General features: G+C 44.1%; 1 protein-coding gene across 7 annotated transcripts in view; it reads left to right on the top strand.

Annotated features, from left to right (window-relative positions):
- LOC146205777 (coiled-coil domain-containing protein 102A-like) overlaps positions 1–12,998 on the top strand; it is a 68,348-nt gene extending 55,350 nt beyond the window's left edge. For 2 of the 7 annotated variants that reach the window (XM_084590451.1, XM_084590450.1), the window contains one exon: positions 3,970–11,255. In XM_084590451.1, the coding sequence (XP_084446577.1) occupies positions 3,970–4,075 (106 nt within the window). In that variant the 3' untranslated portion in view covers positions 4,076–11,255. Of the gene's footprint in view, positions 1–3,969 lie in introns of all 7 variants that reach the window. The other 5 variants (XR_014704253.1, XM_084590453.1, XM_084590454.1 and 2 more) reach the window with 5 other exon arrangements.
- Positions 12,999–14,816: the final 1,818 nt, after the last annotated feature.

The following is a 14,816-nucleotide window of genomic DNA, read 5'->3' as shown; positions in this document are numbered from 1 at the left end:
TGACCAACTTAAAGGGACAATGAAAAGATATTTGCTAAAACTAAAAAATATGCATGAGCATTTAGTATTGAATCAGTCATTTCCGGAATGCAAAAAATTTTTAAGCTAGTGTCACTAACGTCAAAGGTGTTGGAGATCAATAATGATGCTACTCTCCCTCAGCTCAGCACGTCAGCGAGGGAAAAGATAAATAAAGGTCACAAATTCACAACGGCAACCCATCGTGCCCTGTCCCGCCCTCACCTGGACTTCATTATCTCAAATGAGACCAAAACGATGCCAGCAGAGCATGTATTTCTTGATCTGGGGTCGAGAAATGTTCGCAGCGATTTGACTTTAAAGGGCCAAACGCAGGAATTCAAGTCCTTAGAATGCTATAGGCTATAATCTAGGCAGTATTTGTAGCGAAAGCTACACTGCGGTAGGTTTTCAAGCTGTCAGCATGGCACCGTGGAAGAGAAATAAAAGAAGAAGAAAGAGAAGAGAAAACAAAAATAAAGACCAAGAAGAAGAAGTAAAAAAAAGAAAAAAAGACAGATAACTCGGTAGTTGGTAGAGGCGAACGGCAGCAGCGAGTTGCTAGGACAGAAGGTTCGTTCGAACGGTGTTACTGCAGTGTGCCCCAGATGATGTCATACCACTAGAAGTCTCCTACATCCGAATGAGAATGGTCAACGACGAGAGGCAAGGGGTGCTCATACGTGAAGTGATTCCCCTGTGGCATAAATAAAGGTGAAACCATAGAGTAAACTACTAGGCGTAAAAGCCATGTCTTTACTTTGAAGCCGAACCTAAGCGTAGCCAGAGTCCCTCAATACTTTTTTTCTGGTCGCGAAACTCCTCCATAACGCTATCGGAGAGATTCATATACCGCCCGCGCCTGCCGCGCCGCGCCGCCACTGGGCACTGAAGGGCACCGTTGAGGAGCTCAGCACTGTCGCGACTGATCAGAAAGCATCGCCGCTGGTACGAATTTCGATGTCTCGTGTTATGCTGTGCTTTGACATCATGTGACTCGTGCGCTTGGAACCATGCCAAACACTTGCTGTGTACCAGGATGCCGTTCCGGCTACAAAGGGGCGACCAAGAAGGTCTTGTTGTTTCGCTTCCCTGCTGGAGCTGTCGGAAAAATTGAAGCGTGCAATACCGCGGGAAAAGGCTGGTGACTTCACTTTCGATTCTAAATATGCGCATGTTTGTGAAAAGAACTTTCATGTCGCGGACATCATTCATGTCGAGGAATTCACTGTGAACGGCGACGCGGTATTACTGCAACAGGGGAGGCCAGCGCTCCTGCCTGACGCTATCCCAAGGATTTTCGAAGGCCTCCCAAGCTATTGGACAGTTGTCTAAACCACTTAGGCGGTCGCCAGTAGCTCGGAAACGGAGGAGACCGCGACGGTTCCGAATTTAGTGACAGCAGAGGGAGCTCAGCTGGCTCAGCTTACATTTTACGCAATGTAAACAGTGATATCTGTTTGTACACAGCTAGTAAACAGCCGTAGCGCCGAGGTGCAGCCGTTGCCATCGGTACATTCCTGGTGAAACATCGCGCACACTCGCTAAGTGCAGAATCTTGTGCTATTATCCTTAAGCATTCGTTTCTCGAATTCATGACTATAATTGCATAACAAGCGGCTGAAAAAAGCTTCAAGCAGAGATTAAAATCAATGCCACGGGAGCCGTAGCAGACGCGCGCCGCAGTTGGGGGCGGGCTCAAGAGAAAACGGTGGCGGCTATTGGTCGGCGAGGACAGCAGAGCACCGCGACGACGTGCAGGCCAACACGCGCCCGACAGCTCCAATCTCGACGACGCGGTGGCACCGGTGGCACTGTAGCCTCACATCGGCATGCCGCTGACCATCGCCATAGAGCGACAAGGGAAAATGAAGCACATGTAGTAATCCCGATCGCCATCAGCTCGCGCGCCAACCCGAAGAGGTAGATGAAGTGGAGCCGGAGCCTTGTTGGCACTGCCCTGTTGATTAGAACGCTACCCCCGTCGCTTTGGTTTGCGAACGTTGCTTGCGGTCTTGGTGCTCCTATAAACACCTTACACACAAAAAATCTGTTTGCTGACGATCTGCCAACCAATATCGTGTGACGAAGATCTGCGACTGTGCCTTAGCGTAGCGACTCTCTACGTGTTCAACACGGACTGCGGTGTCATTTTCGTTTGCGTGCTGCAAGTTTTGTGATCAGAGAGAACAGCGTGTAGGCAGGAAACAAGTAAGCGGTGCTACAGCTCGTTTAGTGGGGTTAGAGTGGAGGCTAAGTGTGCCGCAACGTTATAAATTTTATTCATAGCAGGTTTTATGCTGTGCGTTCGTTTCACGCATGGTGTCTGCTCTGGTGAGGCATACGCGTATATCATTAGCGTTGTCCTCGTCTCTCGTGCAATTGCCTAATGGGGAGCACATCCTCACATCACCTAATATGACAATCACGAGACAATTTGAACTTTTAGGGGCAAATAAAACTAGAAATATGACGGTTGCCTGCAGCTCCGGCAGCGGATGCATGCCCTTCAGTGCCCAACTGCGCCTCTAGTAGCCAGCGCTGACCCTATATTAAACTTTGGCTGGAGTTTCGTGACCAGAAAAAAAGTATTGAGGGACTCTGGCGTAGCCATGCAGATTGCTTTCGCGTAACTCCATGTTTTCGACCAAAATTCACAGATACTAGTTGCCGAAACATCTCAAGATTATGAAAGTGAAGAAATCAACTATCCGATTTCTTTGACAGATTTTTTGCTGCAAAGACTCATGTGCCTACTTATAGATCAAGTGCGCAAACTTTGTAACAAATGTATACTGGGCAAAAACCCAACCAGCTGCCTGTGACACTCACGGCTGTAGGCTGTTTGTGGTTGGTTTCGCAGGCTTGGAAGTCTCTTTAACGAAGAGGTGGTGTGCAAATACGTTTGGAAATGCAGCATCGGCAATGCACTGGATAGTACAAAGGGCTAGGTACAGTGAGACTTGGGTAGCGAGGAGCATTTATCTGACTCGAGTTTTGGATGACTCCGTGCAACGCCTAAGCAGCGTTTGAATGCAAATTAAAATAGTGTCATCAGTATGCTAGCCGTTTGAGCAATAGTTGTTTCAAGGTAAGGGTGTTTTTCTGTAGGTTGGACATTTAGTAACTTCTTTTTTTTTTTTTTTTTAAGCTGTTAAGTTAGGAGCCTGCCTATAGTCTGGTCCAGTCTATATGCCAATTCTTACTGGGCTATCATTTGTGCAATAATTACTGGTTAAAAAAAAAGTTCATGCCAGTGAACAGCTGAGGTTGACTTTGAGACTTTGATCACACAGGATTGTCACATTAAATCACTGAAAAAAGTCAATGATTCATTATCAGAAATATATATGCTAAAAAAAAACCAGTTGTGTTCTGAAATAAGCAAAGAAAAGTCCATCAAATTTTCAAAAAACAAAACAAAAAGTATGACCTGTGCTTATAATTAAATTTCTTCTCATATCAGTTTCAATTTTAACAGCCAAGCTATCTATGCCTATGACATCTGGGATTAATATAGGCCACATGAGGCATGAAGGCACCTTAATATCATCACTACTGCTTCACTCATTATGATTTTGAATTAGGAGGCTTACTGGCTTTATTACTGCAGTGAATTTATGAGATGATGCAGCATTGTATTTCAGTTTTCTACGTGCCTCACTTGACCTATGGCTGACCTTTGATGACACAGCCATTGCTTAGTTGTTAAAACTGAGAATATTCGCTGACGTCGCAGTGGTCACTATGATGTTGGCTGTGGCACACTGTAAAAGAGACGGTCTTCTCCTGCTTCAGCCTTCTCTGCTGAAGCTGTGTGCTGGACAACAAAATGTGCCCATGATGCCACATGAATACCGTCAAAAGCAGCTGTTTTTTCTGTGATCTGAACTGTTCAAGCTGCAGTGATAAGTCCTTTTGTTCAGCTTAGCTTGTGCATGCATTTCACAGGCTGAAGAACAGTGTGCCTCACAAGCTGCACAGCCTGCACCACCTGAGCAACCGAGGCGGGCAGGCAGTTGACCTGCTCAGTGAAGATGAAGTTGGCGAGGACTGACTTCTTCTTTCAACATTCTGAAGACTGGCCTGTTCTGTGTGTGCAATTGGTTTATGCTGCATGTTCAGCTGTCGGGTGGAATGTACAGGGAGTCGCATATTTGGGGGCCGGATTGTAAAAGATGTCTGTTGGAAATCTACTGCCCGATTCAAGCGAAAGTATAGTCCAGGAAGTAGCATATTATTACCTATTCTATTTGATAACTGATTTAACATTGGTACCTGCCTAGATTTTCCAGAATCGACGAAAAACTGCTCTCAATGGCATGCACAATTTTCAGAGAAGTGAGTAAAGAAGCTGATCTGATGAGCGCTGAGGCAACTGCCATCACGGCTTGGCCATTGTGTGAAGATACCCTTGCTTTAAAGGTGCGAATCGTCTGCACGTTAAAAATAAGGCCAAAAGGGAAAGTAATTGCTTCTCTTGTTAAAAACCACCGTGGAAATGCTACATCAGCAGCATTACAAACAATAATGAATGTTAACTTGTCGCTTGTATTTTCTCAGCGATTCTGGTGTCGTCTTTTGTGGTCCAGTCGGGTTGTTTAATTTCTGCGGTTCAACATCCGCAAGCTGCTCAAGGGCCATGAAAGCGGCCATATTGAAAATACCCAAGATTGCAATACATATTGATATGGCACTGCATGCAGACATTCATCTCAAATGACAATGTTCTTACATGGATGACATCCATCCTACAGTCTGAAAACAAGATGTGGCCAGATGGAGGGGTGCCCGAATATTGTTACGGGGCGTTCCATGAGTGGCAGAAGTCACACTTCAGAGTCAGGTTTGTGCTTTGTGGGGTTTAACGTCCCAAAGCGACACTGGTTATTAGAGACACCATAAGGGAGGACCCTACACAAAACACCTCCGGAAGACCAGTGCGCCAGCTCTAACTTCAGCGGCGTTGTCGTTCAATACAGTGCCCAAACATCCTTGTCATCCTGCGACATCTCGGCTACAAACTGTAACACTAACCCCCCCCTCCCAACGGGACAGGCACGGTCCCGGTGTTTGCTAAACTGAGGAGTGGGAACGGTAGGGCTTAAGACGAGCGACATAGAAACTTTGTGTGGGTGGTGTAGGGGAGGCTGGCATGAGAGACGAGTGTGTGTCTGGTGCCAGATCTGTAGCGATCATTGCAAAAGCAAGGTTGGTATGGAAAGTGGTTGAGAGCGAGGGTGCACAATTATCAGGTTGGAGGTCAGGTGTGACAGCTGAAAATGTGCATTCAGTGATGGGAACAGATCTGTGAGTGCGATGCCTTTGGGCAAGACTTAAAAAGCCAAGAAGCTGACATTCAGAATCGGAAGGTAGGTGTGGTTGGTGTTGACGGTGACGGCGATATGAGGAAGGATGATGTTGCGCTGAAGAACAACGTCTGTGATAGGGCAAGTAAGGTACGTACCATCAGGAACAGAGGGAAATGAGACATGGGAACATAGGTGGCAACTTCGCTTGGCAGGCGAACAAATTCAGCAGTGCTGAGACGGGGCTTCTGAGTGGCGCTGTTGGAGCAGTGGGAAGTCCAAACGTAGAAGGCCTGTGGAGCAATTGACAAGAGTAGCATGAGTGAGGAAAAAAATATCTATGCCGAGAATTACACGGTGAGGACAGCAGTCTGTAACAGTGAACAGCACAGGAGTAGCACAGCCGGCAATACTAACACGAGCAGTGCACATTCCAACAATAGCAGCGGCCCTGTTATCGGTTACACGAATGGCAGAGAAAGCGGCAGGGATCAAAACCTTGTTCAGACGTTTACGAAAGGGTGAACTGAGGATAGGAACTTGGCCACCAGGATCAATTAAACCGGTTACAGGTACACCGTCCACATAAAGGTCGAGAAGGTCGCGTCGATCAGCCTTGGTCAGGGGAGGATTTTCGGGCCAAATCGTCAATGCAGCGTCACCTCCGGGCACTGCACTGGTTAGTTTTCTGGAAGGGAGCTAGAAGGGGGAGGGAGAGGACAGACGGCGAGGTTGTGGGTCGGGATATGTGGGTCTGAGGGAATGGTGAGCAGCTAGACTTGCGCGGGGCTGGACTGTTGAAGGCAACGGTAAGGTCATCTCATGGCGATGGCTGGTGGGGTTCATAGTCATCACGTTGATCATAAGAATAGCGAGATTGAGGTGGCGAAAACCAGTGGCTCTGACAGCGACGAGAAATATGGCCGATGCATGAGCAGTGAAAGCAGATGGGCTGTCCGTCCGAAGTGCGCCATTTGAAGAATTACGGAAGCGGTAGCGTGCAGGGAAGGGCTGAGTGGAAGTAGCGCAGCAACTATTGGTGGGGCATGTGGGGAAGAGGGCTGTTCAGAGGGTCTGCCAGAGTTCAGGCTCGCATTCGCAAACTCCTGGCGAACGACTGCTTTAATGAGGGCAATAGAGGCTTCGGTGGGATCAAGATTGAAGGAAACGGGGGTCATAGCCTCTAGTTCCCTGCGGACTATCCGGGTCACATTTGCTGGGTGCGAAGACATGCAATGTACGTATGTCCTCGCACAAAGACATAAGCAGCCCTGTTGGGAAGTCGATAAAAACTGGGAGCCATTTGGCGGGCAAACCTGGAGAACGGAGTCGACGGCAGTGCAGTCTTTGCAGAGCAGAAGATTAAACGTGTTGTCCACGATCTCTCTCAGGATATGGTCCACCTTGTCATTCCCCAACATGGAGCTGTCAACTTAACGGCACAGCGCTAGGACAGTATCTGTTGCAGGAAGCTGTGATCTGCATCTTGTAGTGACCTTTGGCAGCATCTTTCTAACCTTTTTTCATAAGCTTTGAACACAGATGCCCTCATGTGATCCATGATCTCTGAGCACGCAGCCTCAACTCGCTGCTTCAGTTCAGAACATATGTGCAGTCAGCCTCGGCTTTAAATGTGGCAAGGACGGGGATTACTCCTTGCCCAAAACCATGTTTTGTTTGTTCACTTTGCCATCCAAAGGAAAACCGGCTTTGTCAGTGAAAAAAAAAAGAACAGATGCCCGCAGTATCTTGTGCAGTCTCCTTGTGAGAGCGCCTGAACTGTTTGAATTTTGTACGGATAGAAACCCTTCCTCCTCGCCACGCGACTCACTGTCGATAGTTACACGTCCAACAGCGTAGTGCGCTTGCAGGACATCTGTGGATCTGACAAATGCATCTTCAAAGCCATCTGAAATGCTGCAGTGCGTTTTCTTTGTATCACTTCGTTCTTTCTTTTTGTGATTGCCTCTTTGGAAAAAATTATATTCTATTTCAGCACTGACCTTTCAGAGGGAGGACAGCGGCGAAATTCTTTTTTTGAATGTTGTGTGCACGCACCAAACTGATCCAAATTCAAGAAGCAACGACACAACTGCCACTTTTTCTGTCTGAAAATAAAGGCATATTACCACACAGCACATAGTGCGTTATAGGGAAAAAGCAAAGGACGTTCGATTTTACCTCGGGGATAGAACAGAACAAGAGTCATCACAACAGACCAGCAGTCGAAAGTGGGCTGCACCATAATCGTTGAGCAAACACAAGCTATGAGTTAACATTATTATTTGTAATGCCTCTGATGTAGCATTTCCGTGGTGGTTTTTAATAAGAAAAGCGATGACTTTCCTTTGCTTATGGCTTTATGTTCAATGAGCAGATGATTCGCACCTTCGAAGCAAGCATGCCATTCATTCAACGGCAGAGCTGGTGTGGTGGTTGCCTTGGTGCTCGTTAGAGTATGCAACCTGTTGGAGCAGCTTCTTGACTAGCTTCTATGAAAATTGCGCATGCTGCCATGAGCAGTTTTTTGTTGATTTTGGAAAATTTAGGAGAGTACCGACGTTAAATCACTGTATATATACCTTGTGAACTATATTTTGGCTCAAATAGGGCTGTAGATTTTGCATAAAAATTTTTGAAACTCCGGCCCTCAAATAGGCATGTCCCTGTACAGTACCTATATATATATATGTATTTGTGTACATATGTAGCGGTGTTATCGGAACAAATTCTGCAAAGAGAATCGGGTACATATAATGCGGTGTGTGCAGCAGAATATCTGCTCATAAGTTATAGCTTATAATGACCTATTGTGACAGGCATGTGAGTTGTGTTTTTGGCTAGCTCATATTAAGTGTTGGTCCATCACGTGAATACTACTAGCAGTTTATGCTTATTTGATTGGAAAATAATTAAAGTATTAAACTATCGTAAGCACCTGGAATGCTTGCATTGGGATGACAAACATTTGAGATTTTCAGTTAAAGCACAAACAGTGAAAAGACACATGCCTAAGGCAAGAATTATGTTAGGAGTGTGTGAATATTTAAGTTTCAAATTTAAAAGGAATAATAACCAATTGAAATATTTTTGATTGGCCATTCAATGTATTGTATACTGACCTGCACACATTGATATTCAGTTATACCAGTACTTCTTCAAGGGGTTGGCATTCACCATGTAGCAAACCTAGAACTGCAGTGACTCTAAGCTGATGCTAACCTATAGTAGATATGGCTATGTCTTGTCCTTTCCTTTCAGTCTCCTACGAAAAGTTGCCTCGCAAAACTATTGACTATTAAGCATCCGACTATGAAGTATGCAGACCCTACATCTTTGCTGGCATCCTCAAGGCATGCTTGCCCTTGCAGCTACTGCTAGTCCCTGACTACTGATGCCCTGATGCAGCTACTGATGCCCTGACTAAAGCTAAGCAGTGCAGATGTTGAAACAGCCTACAATATGTGTGGAAATAATGCAGGTAGCTGTTGTTTACATCGCATTTCAAAGTGAATGTTAGAAAATACCATGCCTTAAACAAAATTATGGGGGACACTCATGCTCCGCCTTTCAAGGTATGGCGTGATAGTGTTTATGGCCCCCATCTGCGGCTCCCTTTGTGGTTCCTTGCTTGCGTACATGTAGCTCCTGTTTGTTTAATTCGTCATTATCATCAGCTGGCCTATATACACTACAGGGCGAAAGCCTCTCCCATTTTCCTCCAATTAACCCTGTCCTGTGCTAGCTACATCCGCTTGACCCCTGCAAACTTCTTAACCTCATCCGCCCACCTAACTTCATGCCGTTTTCTGCTACGCTTTCCTTCCCTAAGAATCCAATTTGTTTCCCTTAGTGACCATTGGTTATCCTCTCTTCTCGTGCCCAATTCTTGATTTCCCCTACAGTGTCATTAACCAGAGTTATTTCTCTAATCCACTCTGCATGCTTCCTATTTCTTAATGTAACAATTACTATTGTTCGTTCCATAGCCGTCAGGATAGCTTGTTTAATTACCTCTCAGGCTCATGTCGCTCATGTTTCATGCGTTCTTATTAGCATACAGTCCTAAGCTACGTTATCCAGCTGGCAGTCGTAAGCGGCCACCCGACATACGCATTATACATATGCAGGCCTGCGTGGCATAAAAGTAGTGTGCCTGACTCAGCATCCAAGACTGGAAAGTTGATACCTATCCCACCCTCCCGCTTCAATTGAGTGGCTTGAGTTGGTCAACTCCTCCCAGTTTTGTGATATCATTTAGCCTTGTGCCACACAACCTATTACAACGAATCAGTACTTAGCTACGTCATTTGCCAACTACTACCTGCCAGGGTCATGCCCGTGATTTTTCACTCGCAGCACCATTGCTAACAATGCCGCATTTCCTGCAGGCCGGGGCCTTTAATGCTATTGCATTGAAATGGGGCAGCAGGGCTGTTAAATACATCATGTCCTCCAAGAGTCCTGTGTACGATGCAGCCTACTTATCAGCTTGTCAGTTCTGGCTGCCTTTTACCTCTTTTTGTATTGACACAGGAGTATACGATATCATTAAACAGTGAGGGCAGAAATTTAACTGCACCAGAATGAAGTGCGGTTCATGCCACTTTGTGCAGGTATTGTTATTTTATGTCACTGCATTTCTCAAATTTGTGTGCTGACCAGTAGGTGTACCACGGTAAAGTATCCGCAAGTACAAGCAAGGTGCCTTGAACCATATTTTATCAAGGTTCCAGAATATCAGCAGTACAAATGGCCAGTCCTTGTGCAAGAATTTTTCAAATTCAGTCTGCTTTGCTGGAGTTTCTGGTGATCAGAAACTTCCCCTCTGCACTTCAGGGCTTGTTCTATCTTCCTACTACACTGGAGGCTGCTGAACATCTGTCTGGTAATGGTGATTTTTTTCCATTATTTCTTACATGCCTATTCTGGTAACGTCAGCCTAAATGCACAGCTCTCCAGGTTTGATGGGCCCGTTGTCTTTGGCTCAGTTTATGCAATGGCACCTGCCATTTTTAATGCTGAATAAATCCACAGCTACTAGTGAATCTCCCTGCCATAATAAATACTAGCAGAAAGGATTCCATAGCAGGGTAAAAAGAGGGGATTTGAATGTTCACTTAAAGTTTGTATAGTTGACTTTATATATAACCTATGTTTTTATTGTGAGCTAGTTCTTTTCATCGCAGTACTATTGCCATTTCATCACAAGCTGCTTGTTTTCTGTGTTTCCACCGTTTGCATCAAGCAGTCAGTCAGCTTCTGCAAAACCTTGTTCATTTCGCTTGCCTAAAATACTGCTTGGTACTGTAAGGAACTTTGATGTAGATCTTGCTTAGTATAGCAACATTATGCTCCCAGCATGCATACTGCACAAAGGGCACTTGAAGGAAGCGGTTACTAGAACAGCGGGCCTTCTTGGAAGTGACACAAAATGTGTGGCAATGTGTTTTCTGAAAATGTAGCTGCTTTCTGTGATTTCTCCCATTAAGTTGTGGCAGGCCATGATATACGCATGCTTCATTCATTACAGGCATGGAGTTCATGTGTCACGCTGACAGAATTGTGGAACAGCTTTATTGCTAAATGCGAATCTGCAGTTACAACTTGTAATGTGCTACTGTGTAATCTGTAAAGAAGTATAGGCACCTAATTTTTGGGTTCATGTTTTATCCTTTGCAAAGATGCGTAAAACATTATTGTACATGGATCGCCATGTGATATTTGGCTACGACTGCTAAATAATTTATAATCGAATTTTTTTCTCACCTGTTTCGGTTTCAGTTTCAAGAGGCGAGAGATACCTGTAATGTCAAAGTCAAGTCTAGGTCATGTGAGTAATGAAAATACAGTCATATATTGTTCCTCTATCATTTCTATTCACCACGATGCTAAATCCAGTCTGCCTCAAAGGAAGGAGTCACAATATGTTGCCTTGACTTGACTTTAGTGTTGCAGCTATTGCCTAGCTGCTGAAATAGAAAGAAGTGGGAAAAGAAAATTAATGTATAATTTATTCAGCGGTTGTAGGCGAGAACCACGTGGTCTATTTTCAGGAATATCTTATGCATCATTAGAGAGAAGAAAAATGCACCACATTTTGGTGTCTATACTCCTTTAAGATATGCCTCCTTATGTGCTTTACCTCAGACCATATTCTGGGGGCACTCGTATGGAGAGAATATTTTTACCTGGAGGTATGGTGTTGCACATTAAATTTCTCTATTCTGTGTACGTCATGTATGCTGACTCCAAACTTCAGCATGGCCCAAGGTTGCAAAGAAATTAATACATTAGGAGAAATCTGAGCATTAAAGGTTTTGTGCAGAAGAAAGAAAATCAGCGAACACAGTATTGTGGGGGCTCTGAACAAGTGAAATATCATGTACATTTTATTTCCTTTATTATGATTATTATTTTTTTTTCTTTCAAATTTTGACTGCAGCTCTAAGCTATCTTTTGTACCTAGAGTCACTGGTCCAGTGTCGTAGGGTACAGTGATAGATGTAGCAAATGTGTAGCTTTGGAGAAAATGGTTCAATGAGTACAAGGTACTCCCGTTTGTTCTTTTTGAAAATTCTGTGTGTTGTTGTCAATATTCAGATTCAACTTGAACTATATTTTACTATTTGCACATTATTAGTCTTGTGTTTTCTCTCTGCAGCATCATTCAGCCTTGGATTAAGAACAATACTCAACATGGCAGTAAACCTATCCTTATCTCTTTCTTTGTGAATTTAACACTGCACCCTAATAGCTTGCCTAAGGTATGTGAACTTAAACAAGTATATATATTTTAGCTAGCTTTTAAAAAAGCATTTCAGGGTATACAACTTTCTTTAGATTTTTTCCCATAAAGGCTACAGCAGTATATATTGTCGCACATAGTATTTATCTTTAAATAACAATGTAGTTTATTAATCAATTGAGGTGGCTGATATTGAAATATTTTCTTCATGGTGATGCTAGCTTCTTAATTACACTCGAGGTTTTGATAACGTGATAACATATACAAGCTGAATTGGCAACAAGTGTGATTTGTTATTGTTGTCACACCATCGTAGGATTTTCCTCCTAATAGAAAGTGGTTCTTTCCTTGCAGATGAATTGTTAAGTTCTTTGTATAGTGAGCACTGTGTTGTTGTCTACAGTGAAGTTTACCTGGTGGACCAAACGTGTGTGAAATGAGAGAAATATACAGGGTTGATTTCTATAACATGTAGGACCTGTGCTCTGACTCAATCTCTGTAGGATCTCTTCTTACCTGTTGCCAGTAGCTTTGCACTGCATTCCTGGACTATCCATGAGGCAGTTTAGGTACCACTTAGCTCATCCTATTTTACCCTTAGCCTCAGTGATGAGAATACCATCTCAGGCTACTGGCTGACGATGTTCCTTGTAAGTTTTGTGTGTGCAGTTTTGAAGTTCTGAAAGCCAACCACTCACTGATGTTTTCCTTGAGCTTTCTGTCATCACAGTCTGCAGTAATTTGCATGGTCTAAATAAAAAGTACAAGGTCAAGCTTATGCTGCTTTTTTATCCAGGTGGTTTGTCTCATTATGTAGCCTTTGAGCAGACTTTTGGCTGTTTGATGTGCAATCTCAGCAGAACGTCTCTCATTACTGCGTAACAGAAGTTTGTCAACGTGTCTCAGTAAAACCTCAATTCTATGTCCCCTGTTTATCCAGCAACCTGCATTTCACAACAAATTAGCATGTTTCCTTCATAGAATGATGATCGGTGGGAGCTGTGCAGAATAGAACAGACTCCTAGAGAAACTCATTGGTTCGTGCCACTCTTAGTTATCCAAACTGCAATTAAGGCATATTAATTAACATGCACACAACATTGTGAAAATGCACAACTGGTTGTATGACATTTTGGATGGCAGTTCGTGTACTACCCATGGCGTCGCCTCTGAAAATAGTAAGGCCTGCTCATCACTTCGTTCCCCAGCAGCGAGCATCATGACTGCGGGATAGGTGGTGGAAGGTCAACAAATGGAACTGTGCACATGGGTATCAGTCAAGTGCCGAGGGGGCACCTCGTGACTAGACTCAAATATGTGCTATCAGCTTCATTTGCTGACTCTTCACAGCATATTCTTTAGTCGTGACGTAGGCTACTGCATTTGCTGGCCTTGTCAAGTTTTAAGGCGAAAGCCTTTAAGCACTCATACTCACGGTGAGCATCCGTCCATTACATCCAAAGCCTGGAAAAAGAAGTCGTGGGAGACGGTAGCTGGCAGCTGACATGGCCGAGTGCTAACTGGACATAGAGCTTCCTGATATTGCGTTTGACAGGAGCTGCCAACTCTGGCCTCTCCTTTCATATGGGAGGGTGATATCACAATCAGCCTGCCAAAACTCTTGCATTCACGTTATCACTAGGCCACATAGGCACTTCTATATAGCTCGGTTGAAGCAGGGCTTTATATGTTGGCTGGTAGCTTATGCTATTGCGTTATCGCGAAGGTGGGAGTGAAAACAGAAAAAAAGAGGGGCCGTAGTGGAGGACTTTGGACCACCGTGCGATAGAAGCTTTTGCCTCATCGCAATTTAGGGATACGAAGTGCCTCCTAGAATTCTTTTTGATGATAATGCCAGCGGCCGGTTATTCAAGGAGTCTTGCCTGGCCTGTTTTCCCCCTCGCTTTGCTGCCGAAGGCATGGCTGAAAGTGACTGTCCTCTACATTGGCCCTGTGATGGTCCAACGTTGACAGAGACTTTGACTCAAAGTTAGGTCAGCAAGGCTGTTGGGTGTTGCAAAGTAAAATGTTACCTGAGTAGCTTCAAATCTCAGACCATAGCGTTGCGTAGATATTGCTAATGTCACTGTTTTATCACCAGGCAAGGTTAAACACTAATGTTAGTACAATGTTACGGTACATTGATATGACATCCTGACATTGAATTGACAAAAATTGAACGAAATAACAATCCTGTTTAATTTTTGTACATTGGGCAAAACAAATGCACGTCCTACATGAAAATAATTTGGTGATCCTGCTCGGAGTATTCTGCAAAGCTGAACAAAATAGCGATTTTTTTAAATTAACAGGTTGCAAAGAGTAGATGTCTGGCAGTGCATGTAATTAACACAAACATTTCCATGGTGACCAGGTCCAACATGTTAATCATGCAAGAAACACTGCATCAAAGAAAATCTACAAAACAGAACACAATTGCTCTGTGCACAGACACATAAGTGCAACTTTCAGCGAGCTCATATAACACCTACATGTGGCCCTCATATTGGAGTCAGTGTGACAAGTCGAGAGGAGTCATTTTAATCATTTTTAAGCTTGGAGCAACAAAAGTGAAAAAGGCATGATCATGTTGCTATTTTTTCTTGAAGTCCATGCTGCCATCTTTGTGAGAGCATTGTGCTTGTGCAAGCACATTCGTTAAGAAAAATATATGCTAATTCATAGAAGGCGCCTTTCTAAAGCCCATTCATATATTGCTTAAGTATCCTCTAGTCAGATCG

This window comes from Amblyomma maculatum, chromosome 1 (genome assembly GCF_055883805.1).
Source record: "Amblyomma maculatum isolate TAMU_Amacu chromosome 1, ASM5588380v1, whole genome shotgun sequence".
NCBI lineage: Eukaryota > Metazoa > Arthropoda > Arachnida > Ixodida > Ixodidae > Amblyomma > Amblyomma maculatum.
This window is presented reverse-complemented; position numbering and strand designations above follow the sequence as displayed.